General features: G+C 47.6%; 5 protein-coding genes across 5 annotated transcripts; 2 read left to right on the forward strand and 3 right to left on the reverse strand.

Moving 5' to 3' along the window:
* Window positions 1-132: 132 nt before the first annotated feature.
* BDV27DRAFT_166875 (S-adenosyl-L-methionine-dependent methyltransferase) lies at window positions 133-1,991 on the forward strand (the record flags this gene model as incomplete). Its single annotated transcript, XM_032074306.1, has 4 exons — window positions 133-319; window positions 412-901; window positions 990-1,741; window positions 1,797-1,991. The coding sequence occupies exons 1-4, from the start codon at window positions 215-217 to the stop codon at window positions 1,989-1,991; spliced, it is 1,542 nt and encodes a 513-aa protein (XP_031932028.1). The 5' UTR covers window positions 133-214.
* Window positions 1,992-3,303: 1,312 nt separating this feature from the next.
* On the reverse strand, window positions 3,304-5,100 carry BDV27DRAFT_27870 (flavin monoamine oxidase family protein). Its single transcript, XM_032076205.1, has 3 exons — window positions 4,666-5,100; window positions 4,273-4,594; window positions 3,304-4,205 (listed from the first exon to the last, which is right to left on the reverse strand). Exons 1-3 carry the CDS (start codon window positions 5,011-5,013, stop codon window positions 3,442-3,444), a joined length of 1,434 nt encoding a protein of 477 aa, XP_031932029.1. The 5' UTR covers window positions 5,014-5,100; the 3' UTR covers window positions 3,304-3,441.
* A 978-nt stretch (window positions 5,101-6,078) lies between these two features.
* BDV27DRAFT_121634 (uncharacterized protein) lies at window positions 6,079-7,815 on the reverse strand. Its single transcript, XM_032065408.1, has 4 exons — window positions 7,704-7,815; window positions 7,508-7,636; window positions 6,744-7,452; window positions 6,079-6,689 (listed from the first exon to the last, which is right to left on the reverse strand). Exons 1-4 carry the CDS (start codon window positions 7,752-7,754, stop codon window positions 6,196-6,198), a joined length of 1,383 nt encoding a protein of 460 aa, XP_031932030.1. The 5' UTR covers window positions 7,755-7,815; the 3' UTR covers window positions 6,079-6,195.
* A 3,707-nt stretch (window positions 7,816-11,522) lies between these two features.
* BDV27DRAFT_153584 (uncharacterized protein) lies at window positions 11,523-12,370 on the forward strand (the record flags this gene model as incomplete). The annotated part of the gene is made up of 2 exons (XM_032071820.1): window positions 11,523-11,622; window positions 11,715-12,370. The coding sequence occupies 2 exons, from the start codon at window positions 11,523-11,525 to the stop codon at window positions 12,368-12,370; spliced, it is 756 nt and encodes a 251-aa protein (XP_031932031.1).
* Window positions 12,371-12,728: 358 nt separating this feature from the next.
* BDV27DRAFT_153585 (major facilitator superfamily domain-containing protein) lies at window positions 12,729-14,752 on the reverse strand (the record flags this gene model as incomplete). The annotated part of the gene is made up of 9 exons (XM_032071821.1): window positions 12,729-12,744; window positions 12,800-13,002; window positions 13,052-13,087; window positions 13,154-13,423; window positions 13,476-13,686; window positions 13,758-13,923; window positions 13,979-14,241; window positions 14,298-14,470; window positions 14,528-14,752. The coding sequence occupies 9 exons, from the start codon at window positions 14,750-14,752 to the stop codon at window positions 12,729-12,731; spliced, it is 1,563 nt and encodes a 520-aa protein (XP_031932032.1).
* Between the last annotated feature and the right edge of the window lie 460 nt (window positions 14,753-15,212).

Genomic DNA, 15,212 nt, shown 5'->3' on the forward strand with positions numbered 1-15,212 from the left:
GTACTACACAGTAGATCATTCTTGATCCACGGTACTTTGAAACAGCGAAAATGAATTGGTACGTATCAAGTGGGTCTCAGGGCCCAGGAGCACCAGGTCCTTGTTCCGCCAAAATGGCGAATATATAAACAAGCCAAACCTAATTCCATCACTCTCCATCGGCCATTCTACGTTTCGGAGAGAGTGCCAGAGCTTGAGCTCTCCTCCAGTCACCATGTCACAAAAGCACCCCGAGTCTCCTCCCTTTTTTGACTTCATTGTGACCCCAGAGACCACACAAACCCCTCCAAAACAAGACTGTGGAGTTCGGACTACAACGGTAAGCACAATTTCATTGCCCATCACGCGAAACAAGGAATGAGAGACGGTTTCAATATCGAGCAATTGTGATAACACAACTTATCCTTATAGTCTCCTGCTATCAAAAATGCCCCTCTTCCTGCTGACGGTGCCGGAAATGACTCATGGTCCAATCTCCTCCTCTTTTCCCTATTGATCGGTGTGCCGTGGCTTATATCCTACCAATTGGGCGGTGGCCTCTACTTTGCAATTTTCATTGCAGTATGCACCACGATCCCCATCCTCATGGCTTTCTGGACGATCTTCTCCTCTATGTCCCCCCGTATGAACGAGAAGGCTAAGCTTCCAGGTCGGCCTGTGGAATATTATCTCAATTTCCATAAAGAGAGCGATCGGGCCCGGTACAACGGCAAGAAGAAGATCCCCATTGAGGTCTTCTACGAGAAGTATTTCCGTGGTGAGGTGGAGTTCAACAATGGAGATTGTCTGGAGAACCTCGAGTACCGCCACGATTGGGCTAGTTTCAGCTTCTCATGGGGCGTATTTAAGCATTTCCTGTTTGGCTTTGTTCCTGAACTCATCGTTCACTCTCGCTCGCAAGGTACAAATAATTCCTTGTATATCAATTTCATGGCTTTGCTTTGAACGAGAGACCAATTACATGGGATGTCCAGCTAACGCATGAATAGACGAGGAACAGGTGAGCGGCAACTACGACCGTGGCGACGATTTCTATGCATGGTTCCTGGGGCCCCGCATGATTTATACATCTGGACTCATTGGCGATGTCAACAAGGAAGAATCCCTCGAACAGCTTCAGGACAACAAACTTACTGTAGTCTGCGAGAAGATCGATTTGCAACCGGGTGACACCATGCTGGATATCGGCTGTGGCTGGGGAACCCTAGCTACCTTCGCCAGTGTTCACTACAAGGCCCATGTCACCGGTATCACTTTAGGTCGCAACCAGACAAAATGGGGCAATACCACCCTTCGCAACGCTGGTATCCCTGAGTCTCAAAGCAAGATTCATCGTCTGGATTACCGTGACTCTCCTCGGGTCCCCAAAGGATACAAAAAAATTACTAGTCTTGAAATGTCGGAACATGTGGGCGTTCGTCATTTCCGCGGCTTTTTGAAACAGGTCCATGATATGTTAGATGATGACGGTGTCTTCTATTTGCAATACTCCGGTCTTCGGAAATACTGGCAGTATGAGGACTTGATTTGGGGCTTGTTCATGAACAAATACGTTTTCCCTGGAGCAGACGCAAGTACGCCCCTGGGATGGGTCATTGATCAACTTGAGGGAACGGGCTTTGAGATTAAGGGCGTTGACACGGTCGGTGTTCATTACTCTGCTACCCTTTGGCGGTGGTATCGCAATTGGGTTGCCAACCGTGAACATGTGGAGGCTAAGTACGGTCCGAAGTGGTATCGCGTAAGTATTTGACTTTATCTTTGCTTTCTTGAATTTCTTTTCTGATCATTTTTAGACCTGGGAGTGGTTCCTGTCCTGGGCCACTATCGTCTCCCGCCAGGGAGGTGCAACATGCTACCAGATCGTCCTGGTTAAGAACATCAATTCTACCCATCGGGTGGATGGTATTCCCAGTCAGTTTGGTATCTCCGGCGCTATTAGATCGGCGATTGAGAAGCTCGGAAAGTTCCCCAGTGCGTTTATTCCTTAATCTGCTATCTGGAAATAGTACAACTGCTGGGTGGTTACTCGCCTTGGGGATTCGCCTAGGGTATGAATAGAAGAAGGTTGGTATGCGGTTATGTATGACGCATTAATGGGAGTATAACTGTTATGTGATAATGAAGCTGAGTCTTAATATCGACGCTGTATTTTTGTCATGTACTATTTCTCTAGAAAGCTATGATAAAATGTTGTTTCCCAAAATCAAAAATGCAATCTCCTATCATAATGGCTACAATAGGAATGATCCTTTACTGCTTCCAGTCGTCGCCGCTGGTAAAGGCCGGCATATTACCGATGGAGATATCCTACGCTTAGCTTAGTTCCTCCATGATGGTGAATGTTGGATAATGTTGATATAAACTGCGTCGAACAAGATCGGCGCTCACATTTGAACTTAATTCTCCCCAACCAAATCAGGAAGCCTTCTCCCTGGTTGCCACGCTTAGGGCAGTACGCAGTATCGTTATTCCCAGTATACCTCTTAGGTTAGTAAAGGACAGCTTGGAATGGCCTTGCTCACTTTGCCCCATTCATACATTAGTGTATCTGGAATACATCAAGGGCACCCGTCCGTGTCGGAGTACCTAGGTCAGTTGGTACGAGGGCCAGTCAGCATTGCCGTGGACATGTTGAACTGCATGATTGCAAGATAGAGGGCGGGGAATGGAATGAAAAGCTTTTCAGTTGTGGGCTACGGGATCGCCGACTTGTTTCAGCATCTAAGGTACATAGGCTGAGGATCGTTTGCATTCACCATTGTGATGGAGACCGATTTATAGTCAGCTTCACAGGATGTCCCATTAAAACCATCTACCAGTCATCGCAACGGTGATTGACCTGCAAAGGCATAAACAGCGTAGTAATGTGACCCAATGACTCCCAACTAATTTCCTCTCACCTGTCCCACCTATCATTCACTATGCCTGTATATTATGTCGGTGTTACTTGGATCGATGGTATCGGTTGATGAGAGGATGTACTGTACTTCTGGGTAGCAGGGGTCGCAATCAAGTCACAGTGACTGTAGAAGTATGACATGCGCTTTTCAACGAAAATGTATGGGACCTTGCAGCATAGTCATTCTGTCAATAATGCGCCTTCTCTCTTGTTACGAGCACTGATAAGGCCAAGCGCAGCAAAGCCAACTCTGGGAGGCAGGAGGAAGGAAAAGGAGGGGAAAGAGGGGGGGTTTATACTCCGGCGACTTCCAGCGGAGCCTGGGAGCCTGAAGCTCATATACCCTCAAAGGTAACCCGAAAGCTCTGATTAGGAAGGTGCGATCGACTAATTCATTCACAGCTAGCTTGCTAATATACTCTTAGATTACACATCGGAAAGCAAAAACAATTGACCTAGTAATTCGAAGACTAAATTCCCATTCTTGCTCAATCTGAAAAATGCTTGCTACCAACGCTCTTCCTCGTCAACAACAGCCCTTACGTAGCAAGTGCCTCAACAACCTCCTTAGCACCTCGATCTCCCGACCTCACTGCACCCTCCATATACCCCTTCCAATGCAATGCAGTCTCCGTCCCCACAAAATGCACGTTTCCAAACGGCTTCCTCACGGCATCCTTACCAGCCCGAGAAATCACACCCGGGGGCGTACCCGGCTCAGGCCCACCCAGGAAAAAGTCCTGCTTGGTCCACTCATACTCGAGCACATTGATGGGTTCCGGGACCTTGATCTTTTCTCCGGATGGTAGGTCGGTGTTTTCAAGCGCGGAGCGGAGCTGTTCCCACGTTGTCCGACGTCTTTCTTCCTGCGAGAGCAGGGACCATTCACGTCCACGACGTCCCACTGTAAAGCAGGCGATGGACCACTGCTCGTCATCGGGGAAGCTGTTGTCCATGGTGAAGGTGAAGGGTCCTGTCTGCGATTGGATGGCCCCGGTGAGGCCGGCGGTTCGCCAAAAGGGTTTGTCAAAGACAAAGATGATTTTGCTGTAGTACCCTAGTTTATTTTCTCTTGCGAGAAGCTGTTTGTATTCAGGGAGGGGTGGGTCGAATGTAATCTTCTTGTAGAGGGGAGTTGCAACAGATAGGATAACTTTCTTTGCGTGGAAGGTCGTGTTGTTTGCTGTGTGGACGGTGCAGGTTCCTGTGGCTGGGTCTTGTTTGATTTCGGTTACAGGACTTGAGAGGTAGATAGAACCTGGCTTTAGTTCCGCTGCCATGTTCTGGGAGATGATTTGGTTGCCTTTTAGACTAGTGTTAGCATCGTAGGAATCATGTACAGTATATGGTCGGTATGCTCGATTTCTTACCCTGTCGGACGCGGAGCTGCTGGCCTCCATCTTTACCGTCCGAGGTTATAGCCTCGAATCCAGTGCCGGCCTTCATAGAGTGCAAGAAAGCCAGCAAACTCATATCCTTGGCTTCCACACCAATCAGAGATTGGATGATGGTATCGAAGAGACCCGCAATCAACTCAGATTGGAAAGCCTGGATGCAGTATTCCTGCAGACTGACGCTGTCCAGCTCCTTCGCGTTAGGCCCTGAACCGGGGTCTTCCACATTGACATTTGAAATGAGCTCATTAAAATGCGCCAGCACTTGAGACAATGCTTTCTTCTCTTCCTCGCTCACCTAGAAACACGTGCACGTTGATTAGCACCGAGCAGCCACATATACTTGCCGAAGAATGGACGGGTACCTACTGGAAGTTCACCGTGTTTAAACAAAACACAGCCATCTGGGCTTTGGAAGATGTCATGGCCGGGAATAGCTTGGGTTTCCACTTGCAGTCCATACATCTGGACAAGTTTATAAATCTCACTTTGCGTGGTGTCATTGATCCAGGCGGCGCCGACATCGTTGAAACCGGGACCACTTTTCTTGGACGGCACGGTCAATGTCTTACCCCCTACGCGATCGACAGCTTCAACAACTGCATAGGAGAGCCCGGCTGCCTGCACACCCAATGCGGCCCGTAGCCCGCTGAGTCCAGCGCCGATGACTACCACGTCAACGGTCTTAGGAGAATTGATGTTTGCCTGAGAAGCCATTCTAATGAAAGCCAGATATTATGATGTATATAGAAAAGAATGAGCAGAATTCAACAAGACGACCATCAGTCAACAACATCAACATTGACTTTATATGCTTCTGGTCCAACTGACGTAGGCTACCCAAATTGGAAAGACATGCGCCGAAGGCGATAAGGTAGCGCGATAAGGATAGACGAGCTTATCGATAAGATCAGGTCCTGCGGCTTCCGTCCTATCACAGCACACCACGAAAGAAAGATCTACATATTAGGGGTCCAGACGATTGATCAGCAGGCTGCATTCATTCAGCGCGTTGACGACAAAACAAAAATTTGAGTGCTGGACCATTCTGTTTAGAAATGCCGAAAGGATATGCAGTTACCTCGAAGACTCGGTTACTGGACTGCATACAGGCAGCACGTGATGACAAAGCAGGATACCATTTGAGGCGTTTTCAAGCGCCATTCAGCCCTGAGACCTTATTCCTGCCATATAAGGTGAAAGCAAGGACTTCCAGCCTATGTCGTCGTCATTTACCTATAAAGGGACACTCTCTGGATCGTGCGCGATTGGAGGCTGCAGCTCGTAAACATCTGACGCGAGCTCATAAGAAAAATTATTACGCACATCTTACTAAGTAAGGAATCCATGAAGGTGAGATAGAATTCCCTCAAAGTGTTGATACGAGATGGGTGTTGTGTTTTGTTGGAGAGTGAACAATTACTTCTGAACAGCTGCTGGGGTTGAATCATTCGTATTGGCCTAGCCTTGAGCACATATGGTGAATAAGGTTCAGTGGGTGGCTTTATTCATAGCCTTCAAAGCTATCAGCATATATGAGGAACATGATGAAGCAACCTTCTTTGTATAGTATCCCCCTTTGTGTACTCGTCGTCCGGGAGGGTACCTTTTGTATGAGGATGTTTCGAGCATCACCACAGCTTGAAATAGTAATTTTGCATCCTGACTGGGTAGTAAAGTTTGTGTAAGGCTCACCGCAGGCATGTTGCTTGCCGCGTAGAAGAACCGTATCAGCTGTATGTAAGCCCGTGTTACCATTAGGCGACAAGTCCGATATAAGGCTTTGTGGGTATATAAAGCCCAAGGTGGCCAATTGTATTGGGGTATGTATTAATATTAACTATGTTACACTGTAAATATTCTCGTCAGATAGCGTCGATATCCATCATAACCTTCGCATCACGCGTGTTCATCCACCAGGATAATACCCTTAGCCCAAACCTTACATAGGTCATAATGCTCAGCATATTCATTCCCGAAGGCAACAATGGCCGGATGCACTATAATCAAAGCATTCTTGCCGTCTAATCTTGTATCGTTCCCATGTTGACGATGAAGTGCATGTGCACTCATTACCGGGTGCTCTGCCCGAAAGACAGGGAGCTCATCCAGACAGTAACACCTCATGAAGGATCGTTGCGTCCACAGGGAGATGGCCAATTCACCCGCGGTGTGGTAAAGCTGGTAGAGTTCCTGGTTGCGCTGGATCGCCCATGAATCATTTCGGTCTCGGAAGAGTAACTGAACTGGACCAGCGAGGAATTCAACCGCAAGCTCACTAGTAATAGCTTCCACCTTCGCGCGCAATAGTGCATTGTGCACAGAGTTCGGGGGAGGTGTGGCCAAAAGCCGGAGAGTTTGCGAACGCCAGATGTGGGCTTCTTCCTTGTTGACTACGTTTGGTTAGAATTCAGTAGGCAGTTTCCATGGTAGCTCAAGAGACATACCATCCAGCATCGATGCGTATAAATAAGATAATGTTTGGGCAGAGTGCGCCGTTGATGGTTCTTTAGACTCTCCGAAGGCAAAGAAGGGGTTGGCGAAAATGGATCCAAAGATATCCTTGGCTAGCAGCGCCTGCATAAGAAGGGCTGGGATGTTGTTTGCCATCGTGGGCACCTTCTTGATTAGTGTCCTCCAATCCACTGGCGCGCAATATCCACTCAACCGTTCCAGGATGGCGTCCTTCTCCTCGATCGGCAAGCTATCAAGCGCACGTATCTCACCGACACTATAATTTTCTGCCCATTGTCGCATTGCTGCCTCAAGACTCGACAGTTCTTCGCGTATTTGCCGGCTGCTTTTGGTGACCCAAGAGCCGCTCCTTGCAGAGCGAACTTGCGCCTGTAGTCGTTTTCGATCATTGTCCAATTCGGTAATTCCTCTCGCCAAGGCAACGATATGGCTCTCCATCTGTTTAACTTTACCGTCACGCGTTCGGGGATTCTGGGCGGGTTCGGCCTTGGTTGACGGATGGAGACCTTCCGGGTCCCCTAGCTCGGTGGGATTGCGCTCCGGGTGCTCATCCATGATCTGGCTCGGTTTCATAGGAGGCGAACCCCCCGATATTGACTTATTTTTTCGATGCGTTGCGTGCTCCGAATTGGACTCGGAATCTTGTTCGGAACGGGGACCTCGACTCTGATTAAATGTGCGCTGTTTCACTCGAGTCAGGACCGTGCGACCGGGCGTAAACAGAGTTTATACATACCGCTACGAAACCGCATCCCAGGAGAGATTTTTTCGTATGAATACGCGTGGCAGACCTTGCGATCATCCCTCGTCCGCTTCCATGCTCCTTGTGGGCGTGTTCTGCGTCGTAGTCATGGCTGGACTGTGTCTGAGGCGGAAAGAACGTTGCAATCAGCATTTTCCGTGTTTCCGAGCAACCATGCGGTTCGGCCTACCTTTTCACCGGCTTCCATGTGCTCTCTCTTATCGACTGTGTGCTGGGCCATATTCTGCGTCTGCGATCATATAACGCGCTGAGTTTTGAGATAAATGGGAGGAGAGAAAGATGGGGGGGGGGGGGAGAGCGCTCTCTCATCAGCTTGAAATCCTGGAGAAAAGCGACATCCGTTGGGATGTCGTCATTGGTCGCCCCCAAAAGGGGGGGAGGAAGAAAGGAATCAGGGGAGAGCAAGAGCAGTCGGCGCATCATCGGCCTAGTTCGGGGTCTGTGGACGACTAAAAACAAAGGAACGGCTTCAGGAGCTGCAGGGCGTCACCAGTCATAGACGGCGTGTTTAATTCGGCGGCAATGTAGCACAGTGAAGGTAATAATTCTATAACACTAATGGGTGGGGACCAGGATCACAAAGTGGCCCTAAGATCAGTTCTGCAGCCGTTAGGGCAGCTTATTCGGGCCTATCAGTCTGGCCAGCTGCACCGTCAGCCGGTCTAGGCCAATGAATGGTCCAGTGCGACTGCGCAAGGTTTCTGCTCCCTGTCCATTTTTGTGACTCTTGAACTAACGAGGGCGCAGGCCTCGAAGGAATCGCATCAAGCGATACAACAGAAGTTGGACAATTGCCAAGTCGGTGGTGCGTCCGGGTTGTATGTAATCAAGAAAAGAAGGGCTAAAAGTGGAAACAAATAAATAAATATCCGATGTTTTACGAGTCAGGCACGCTAAACCGGTTGCGGGAGGTCTCGCGTCAATCCGCCCGCGATTACTTCGGCGGCAACTGCTGACCATTGACAGATTCACGTCTAGACTGAAGAGAGAGTTGTCTTTTTCGTAGGGAATAGGGAGTAGTATCTTCTGGCACTTATTGGCCTCTCGCTGTAGATCTCCTTTTTCGATCTAACACGGTTCTAAAGGAATTCTATCAGACGCATGGTCATCCACTATACGTACTATTATATATAAACAGCGCGTGATATCCTACCTCCTACATACTACGACATATTTATCATCAACTTCGGTCACCGAGTTCCTTGGAATATGTGCAAAACATAAAGTAAGAATTAATGTGAGCATAAGCCACACTCTATTGATGCACATGTAGAAGCCTCAACCCTTAAAGGGTTTGATTCTGGTGGTAGTTTGACCTCTCTTTGATTCTTGTTTACAGGAAATATCGAACGAATACACACCAACCTCCACTTTCCCGCATTTAACAAAGTAGACCGAGTATTTTTATATTAACTATTGTCAATTAAGAGAATATTATACCTATGAGGGGCATAAAACTTTCCTATTACGAAGAGCTCACAAGCCACGAGTTCCAGCCGTGGCGCATTAATGTGGCGGTGTCATGGAGCACAAAATAATGCCTGAGGCAGGGAGAATTTCTAGTGAGGGGCTGTTATTTAGCCGTTTTTTGTCTACTATCAAGAACAGTACCCAGAGCCCCTAACCCGCATCTTTTTAACTCATCCAATCTACTACTCTGGATTATATCAGTCACGTCCTTGAGAACCACATAGTTTGATTAGAATATTCTCATAGCTATTATTAGTTCAATAATCCGTACCTTCAACGGTAAACGCTCAACGTGGCCGGAATCAGAATTGCAGTCAATGTTCAGGCTATTATGTGAGACCCGAAGGTACCACGGCAGACCTGGGAGGTCAATATCGTCCATATTTCTATCAGCAACGATGAGTAAAAATAGATAGATACAAATCTAGTCTGAGCGACCCAGCTTGCATTTGTGCACAGCCTACTTACCCAACCTGCTCACGGTGCAGATACGATTTAGTCTTGGTGCCTGTTCAGTAACAAATTGCATACACGCCTTTCTGTTCACCAATTTATAACTAGGTAATTTAGTATACGGGATATAAGTGAGTAAAGTGGTCCCCGCAATATTGAGAGACATACCTACGTCATGAATAAGACCAATACATCTCCATACGTGAGCCGCCGCCTCCGTGGGGACATCACTAACACGCTAATGCGAGGTGAGCCTCTAACGCAATGCACTGATCTACGATCGCAAGAGTCGCCGCAATTACCTCGCTTGTTATCTTTCAATGTAGACAAGAAGTTAGCCATACGTACACTTGCTTTAATGGAGTGCTGTCGAGGGAAGTCCAGCGAGGCTCACTTTCTTTGGGTAAACGACTTCATATGGATCGAAGTGAAGCCAGTCTGATGTAGGTGCCCTCGGTGTATCTGGGGAGATGCTGCCTCGGCCCAAGACATGTGGGACGCAAGCTACTATGGTAGGGTACGAACGGCCGGTGATGGGTTTAAGAATCAGGTCCTTGACTGAAATTCTTCTTTTCAATTTCTTGGGTATGAACTAAGAATAGAAAACGACAGACACAAAAAGGTTATGTTGACTGAATATGGCGTTGGATAGCCTCACAAAACTACTGGAGTTAGGAAGCGGTATAGGACTTACCACAGCGATCTTGTTCATTCTACTAAAGTTCCATCCGCACTCTACTACAGTACGGACTTTACAATGGCTGAACTCCCCGACAAAATTACCATAGCCAATCTTTACTACCATTCCTTTGTCTTCCGCAATTGTTGAATTTCCGTTGCATACATAGAGGGAAGATAATCTCACATGACACTGATCAACCACGCCCCTAGACTACCACGTCTAGAAGAGTAATAGGTATCGAACATGAATAACCCAAAATACCCGACGTATAAATGACTCGACATATACGAACCCAAGAGAACCCTTCCCACAGTGACGTCAACGCCGAACAATCGATTCTGTGCGTCCTACAAATGACACCCCGGACAGGGACGTAGTATTGTTCTTCACCGCGGGTCAAGGATTGTGGGGATTGAGTTTGATCTATTTATATAACTACGTTATTCCTGTAGTATCATTCAAATTGGGGTCGGGGCAACTTGGGCCGTTGATAAGGTTCTCATTTCTTTGTCTCGACCAAGTCTACGTAGCCGTAAGTCAGGAACCAGGACGAAAGCATAATCGGTCAAGCAACGGGGCAAACTTCAAGGTTTGCGGAACAAAGAACCTGAAACTGCTAGTTATGTATTCGGGAGTCCATGGATGATCTCGCTTTTGTTCTTATTCTTAGTCTACATTTGCGGCTTGATGCATTGGGTGAACAAAAGATGGGAGTTGGATAAGGTTTAGCTGAGTGACGGGAGGCTATACATTGCATTATGGATGGCAATAGCATCGAGGATGGTAAAGACAGTGACAGTCGCGGAAACGGCTGTTTTGGATATAGATATTCTTCACTATAGGTCTGTATGTTATGGCGTCGTGCTATATACAGTGCATATCATATTCTTGTTGGTCACGATGTATGCACTCAGAGTGGGCCTGAGCTATACTTTATCTTGGTAGATTCATTAGTGTGGCCATCTATCGCCCTGCCCAGGCCGCCACGGGGCAAAGAGTCCCACCGTGACCAAGTGTATATTCAATATTGATCAAGACGGTTTGGCTGGTCTGAATGCACCCGTCAGTGAATTATTGTACGGCTATCCGGCAGACGCCATCAATGGAATGGTTCTGAACCGTGGGGATGCATTCCAAATGTATTGGCTCAATCAACGTGAAAGTGGATACAATAGTCAATCAACCCCGGGAAAGCCTCTGGTTCTTTCACTGACATCATTCGGTCAAAGTGAATGTTCTCTAGATGCAGGTTATAAAGCCTCCATCATGCCCCGTTGCGTTGTCTCCTTTCTGTACAATTCAGCCTCTCAACTGTGATCTATCCCGCAACGCCATTTTTCTTCAGCGATTTACGACACCTTACGTTCTCACGAGGATCTCACGATGAAGGCCTCAACTGTCCTCCTGTGTGTCTTTGCCGCTTTCGTGGCCGCCACTGAGGGCGATCCCACGGTGGTTGACAGCAATCCTACACCCACCCAAGGTTAGTGTCTCCTAGCTTCAGTACACTTATACTTGACACAAAGCTATGGTCTCTGCCCCTTCTTCCGTCACACCGACTAACCTCTATTGTAGCCCAGCGCACAGTCGCCCCTACCAGTCCTATCAAGTTCTCCGACCTTACCCAGGAGGAGGCGCAATTTGTCTTTCAGTACATGAGGGAGCAGCTACATCCACCAGTCCCGGGTACAGAAATGCCCGGAGGTTGGAAGTGGCCAGCGAAGCGTGAGGATTCCTCTCAGCCTGGGATCGAATTTGACCCTGAGCTGTCGAAACTTATGCACAAAATCGACACCTTGCCCAAGCCCCAAGGAAAGATCAACCATTACATTGGAGAAAAATTGGAAGTGAAGAAAGACTCGAATGAGGATGAGGACGACAGTGCTGATGACGAGGGCACTTCTCCTGCTAGCCCCCTCGAGAAGAGGAAGCAAAACCCCTGCAAGCGTGGTTGCAGAGCTGATGTTCATTGCTGCCCTGGTGACAGGTGCTTCTATGGAGTTTGCCTGGGCCCTCAGAAGCCGCCTCGTGATGTCAAGCGTGAGATCTACGAACGGTATGCACCTGCGGATGAGACGACGAAGTCAGGAGAGGATGATGAGAATGTGGATGGTACCCGTTTCGGAGAGCGGGACGACCGATGCGCTCGTCACTGTGAGAATAACAGCGCCTGTTGCAAGAGCGACAAATGCGTCATGGGTGTTTGCTTGGGTGCTGGCCAATTCCCCTGAGTTGCAAAGATCTAGCTTCTAATATGACGGACATAACGAGGTGGTGGATAGTTTGCTTGTGCTGGAGAAGGACGACTGGAAGTAAGGATGCTGTTGCTTGCAGGCAAGAATAGGAAATATCTTTAGTGTATTTCATCAGTTTTTGAATCGTCTTCAACCCAGAGAATCTCATTATTATTTGATCTTTAACTTCGTAGAAATACAGGCCTGTGAGCCTATACAATGTGTGGAAAAGATTAATCTACGTTAGAAAGAGAGGCTAGGTATGCGTCGTAGCTGAGTTCCGAGAGAAAAGTGATATACGGGTAATCTTTAGAAAGAGGTGTGACTGTATTACAGTTCAAGATGCGTCTCTACATTAAAGGACATATCGACTACCAATAATCCTATGGTTAGTGAAGTTGAAAACGAATCGGAGGGAGCACATACAAGGAAAGGTTTTCACGATCCGTCAAGTCCAGTTGGTTCTTGTCCACCAGACGGGCGTGTTTGGTACCATCACTGTCGACCTCTTCAACCACACCCGTGTCTTCGACGAGTGTTTCACTCTGCAGCAGATCACGGCGCTTGTTTTCCTTCGAGAGATACCATCGCAGATATATAATGATGAGTGATGGTAGGATGCAGGCGACCTTTAACAGTAAGTATGTGACTTAATGAAATGCTCATTTAAAGACTTACAACTAATATAATAGTCCAAGTGGGATAATACCGCGGCTATTATTTGCCTCATTAGCCAAAATAAAAGTAGCGAACAGCAGGACCAGAGTCACTTGTGCATACCTTCCATCGCGGCTGGAATAGCTGTGGTGAGAGGATATTTCCTAGTCCATATCCAATATGATACATGGCAATCACAGTGGTCTTCTTAGTATGTCCAGCAGATGCATTAGCAGCCCATATCATGACAACTGCATACGGAATGCCGACAGTTGAGCGGATCCATATCCCTGTGATTAGGCCCCATCGATTAGACCAGGGTAAACTTAGCAACAGGATGCTAGATATCGCTCCAGGAATGTATGCGACGAGGGAAATCCAAGCCCTGCAGTTCTAGTAAATCCTCGTTAGCCTGGTCGAGTTTCCTTTCTCTGGCCAAACCTACTGTTGTCTTCGCTAGAACCACTGCCGCTGAGGCAAGCGAGAAGAAACTGACTATCCCAGTTACACATCCCAGTAGAGTAGTCTGAAGCACAGTGAAACCGAATGAGTTAATGATTAGTGAGTATTGGTTGGTCATTCCGTTGGCCATTTCCTGAGACCAGGCATGTAGGAAGAACAGCCACGACTTTGGATCTTTAACTGCTTCGATAAATCTAAGAATTGTCAGTTCCTGAGCAAGACTGACGTTATATGTGTGAATGTAAAGGTTACAGTGGTATCATACTGGTACTTCTTGAAATGCTTCTGCTCGATTCCCGAATGATTATCCTTTATCCGAAGGATTGCCTGCGCGCGCTCTTCTGGCGTAAGGAAGCTGGCACGCAGAGGATTGTCAGGAAAGAAGAGCCACACGGCCAATCCAAACACAACGGTAACTCCGCCAGTGATAACTGCAATTAGATAAGTGTCTAGATCGATTGTTTGCTCCTCATGTGAGGGACATACCCATAAACCATTTCCATGGGGCAAAGGTGCCGGTCTTGATCCATAAAACTCCATAGGAGAGTAGACCAGAGGTAATAGGACTGGCGTTTCCAATCGACCACATGATGGGCATTAGAACGGCCTGTTCCTGATATGTGAAGAACATAGACAAGATCAACAGAAAGGCAGGTACAATACATGCCTCTGCTACCCCTAGAAAGAAACGAACAACGAACAAGGTGGCGAAGCTATTGCATGGTATATGAAGGAGCGTAATACCTCCCCTGATTAAATTAGCAGAAACGCCAATGAGAACAGTAAGAGAATAGCTGGTTTTTACCACACGACAAGATTTCCTGCCAGCCATTTGGCGACAGGGAAGCGTTGTAGGGCCCAGTTCTGCGGCCACTCCGCGAGAAGGTAACCAAAGTAGAATATTGATGACAGCCAATTGTACTGAGTCGAATTGAGATGTGCATCATCCATAATGCCGAGAATGGCTGAGTTTCCCAGCTGGAGAAAGGACGGATGTCAAACATTGCTGGTACAATTCTGCAAGAGGATACGTACCGTCTGCTTGTCGACATACATGATATGATACCCTAAGCAAAGAAAGGGCAATATCCGCCATAAACACTTGTTCCTAATCTTTAATGCCTCTTCTGCGGTTGGATCTGTCACAGAAACTTTTGAAAAGAGCTTATAGCTCTCATCAGCATATCGTTGGCTGAGCTTAGGTGGCTGAGCAGCATCGTTGACGGTTCTGACTGAGTCTGAGACCGTTGTTTTCGACATTGTCGCTTCAAAATCGAGTAACCGGTCGATCGTGTCAAAGAAAGCTGGGCCACTTTTGGAACTCTGGCGATGGGGTGGTTTTTGTTCTACATATCGCGATGTATACGAATACTCCAGCAGGATAGACTATCCTCTGCCCAGACATGAAGTGCTTGCTGAATTCGCCCGGATCCTTGCAGCCTTTGGCTTAGACTCCGGATAAGCTGTAAGCTAAATGTTTCGAGCCAATGAGACTGACACGTTGGTAAAGCACACGATTCGCTCTATTGGCGTCATATCACGCAAAGTTCGGCAATCGATAGCAAACCACTGCGCCGCTATCGGCCAGAGTTTATTCAACAACATAACCAGATGCATCAACCGTTCTTTTAATTCGTATTGGGTCCAGCAACGGCTATCAAGATGCGGGGATGGGCAAAGTCGGGGCGAATCCGCTAACTTAGTGCCCTACTCACACAGC

Source organism: Aspergillus caelatus, assembly GCF_009193585.1.
Source record: "Aspergillus caelatus strain CBS 763.97 unplaced genomic scaffold BDV27scaffold_17, whole genome shotgun sequence".
Taxonomy (NCBI): Eukaryota; Fungi; Ascomycota; class Eurotiomycetes; order Eurotiales; family Aspergillaceae; genus Aspergillus; species Aspergillus caelatus.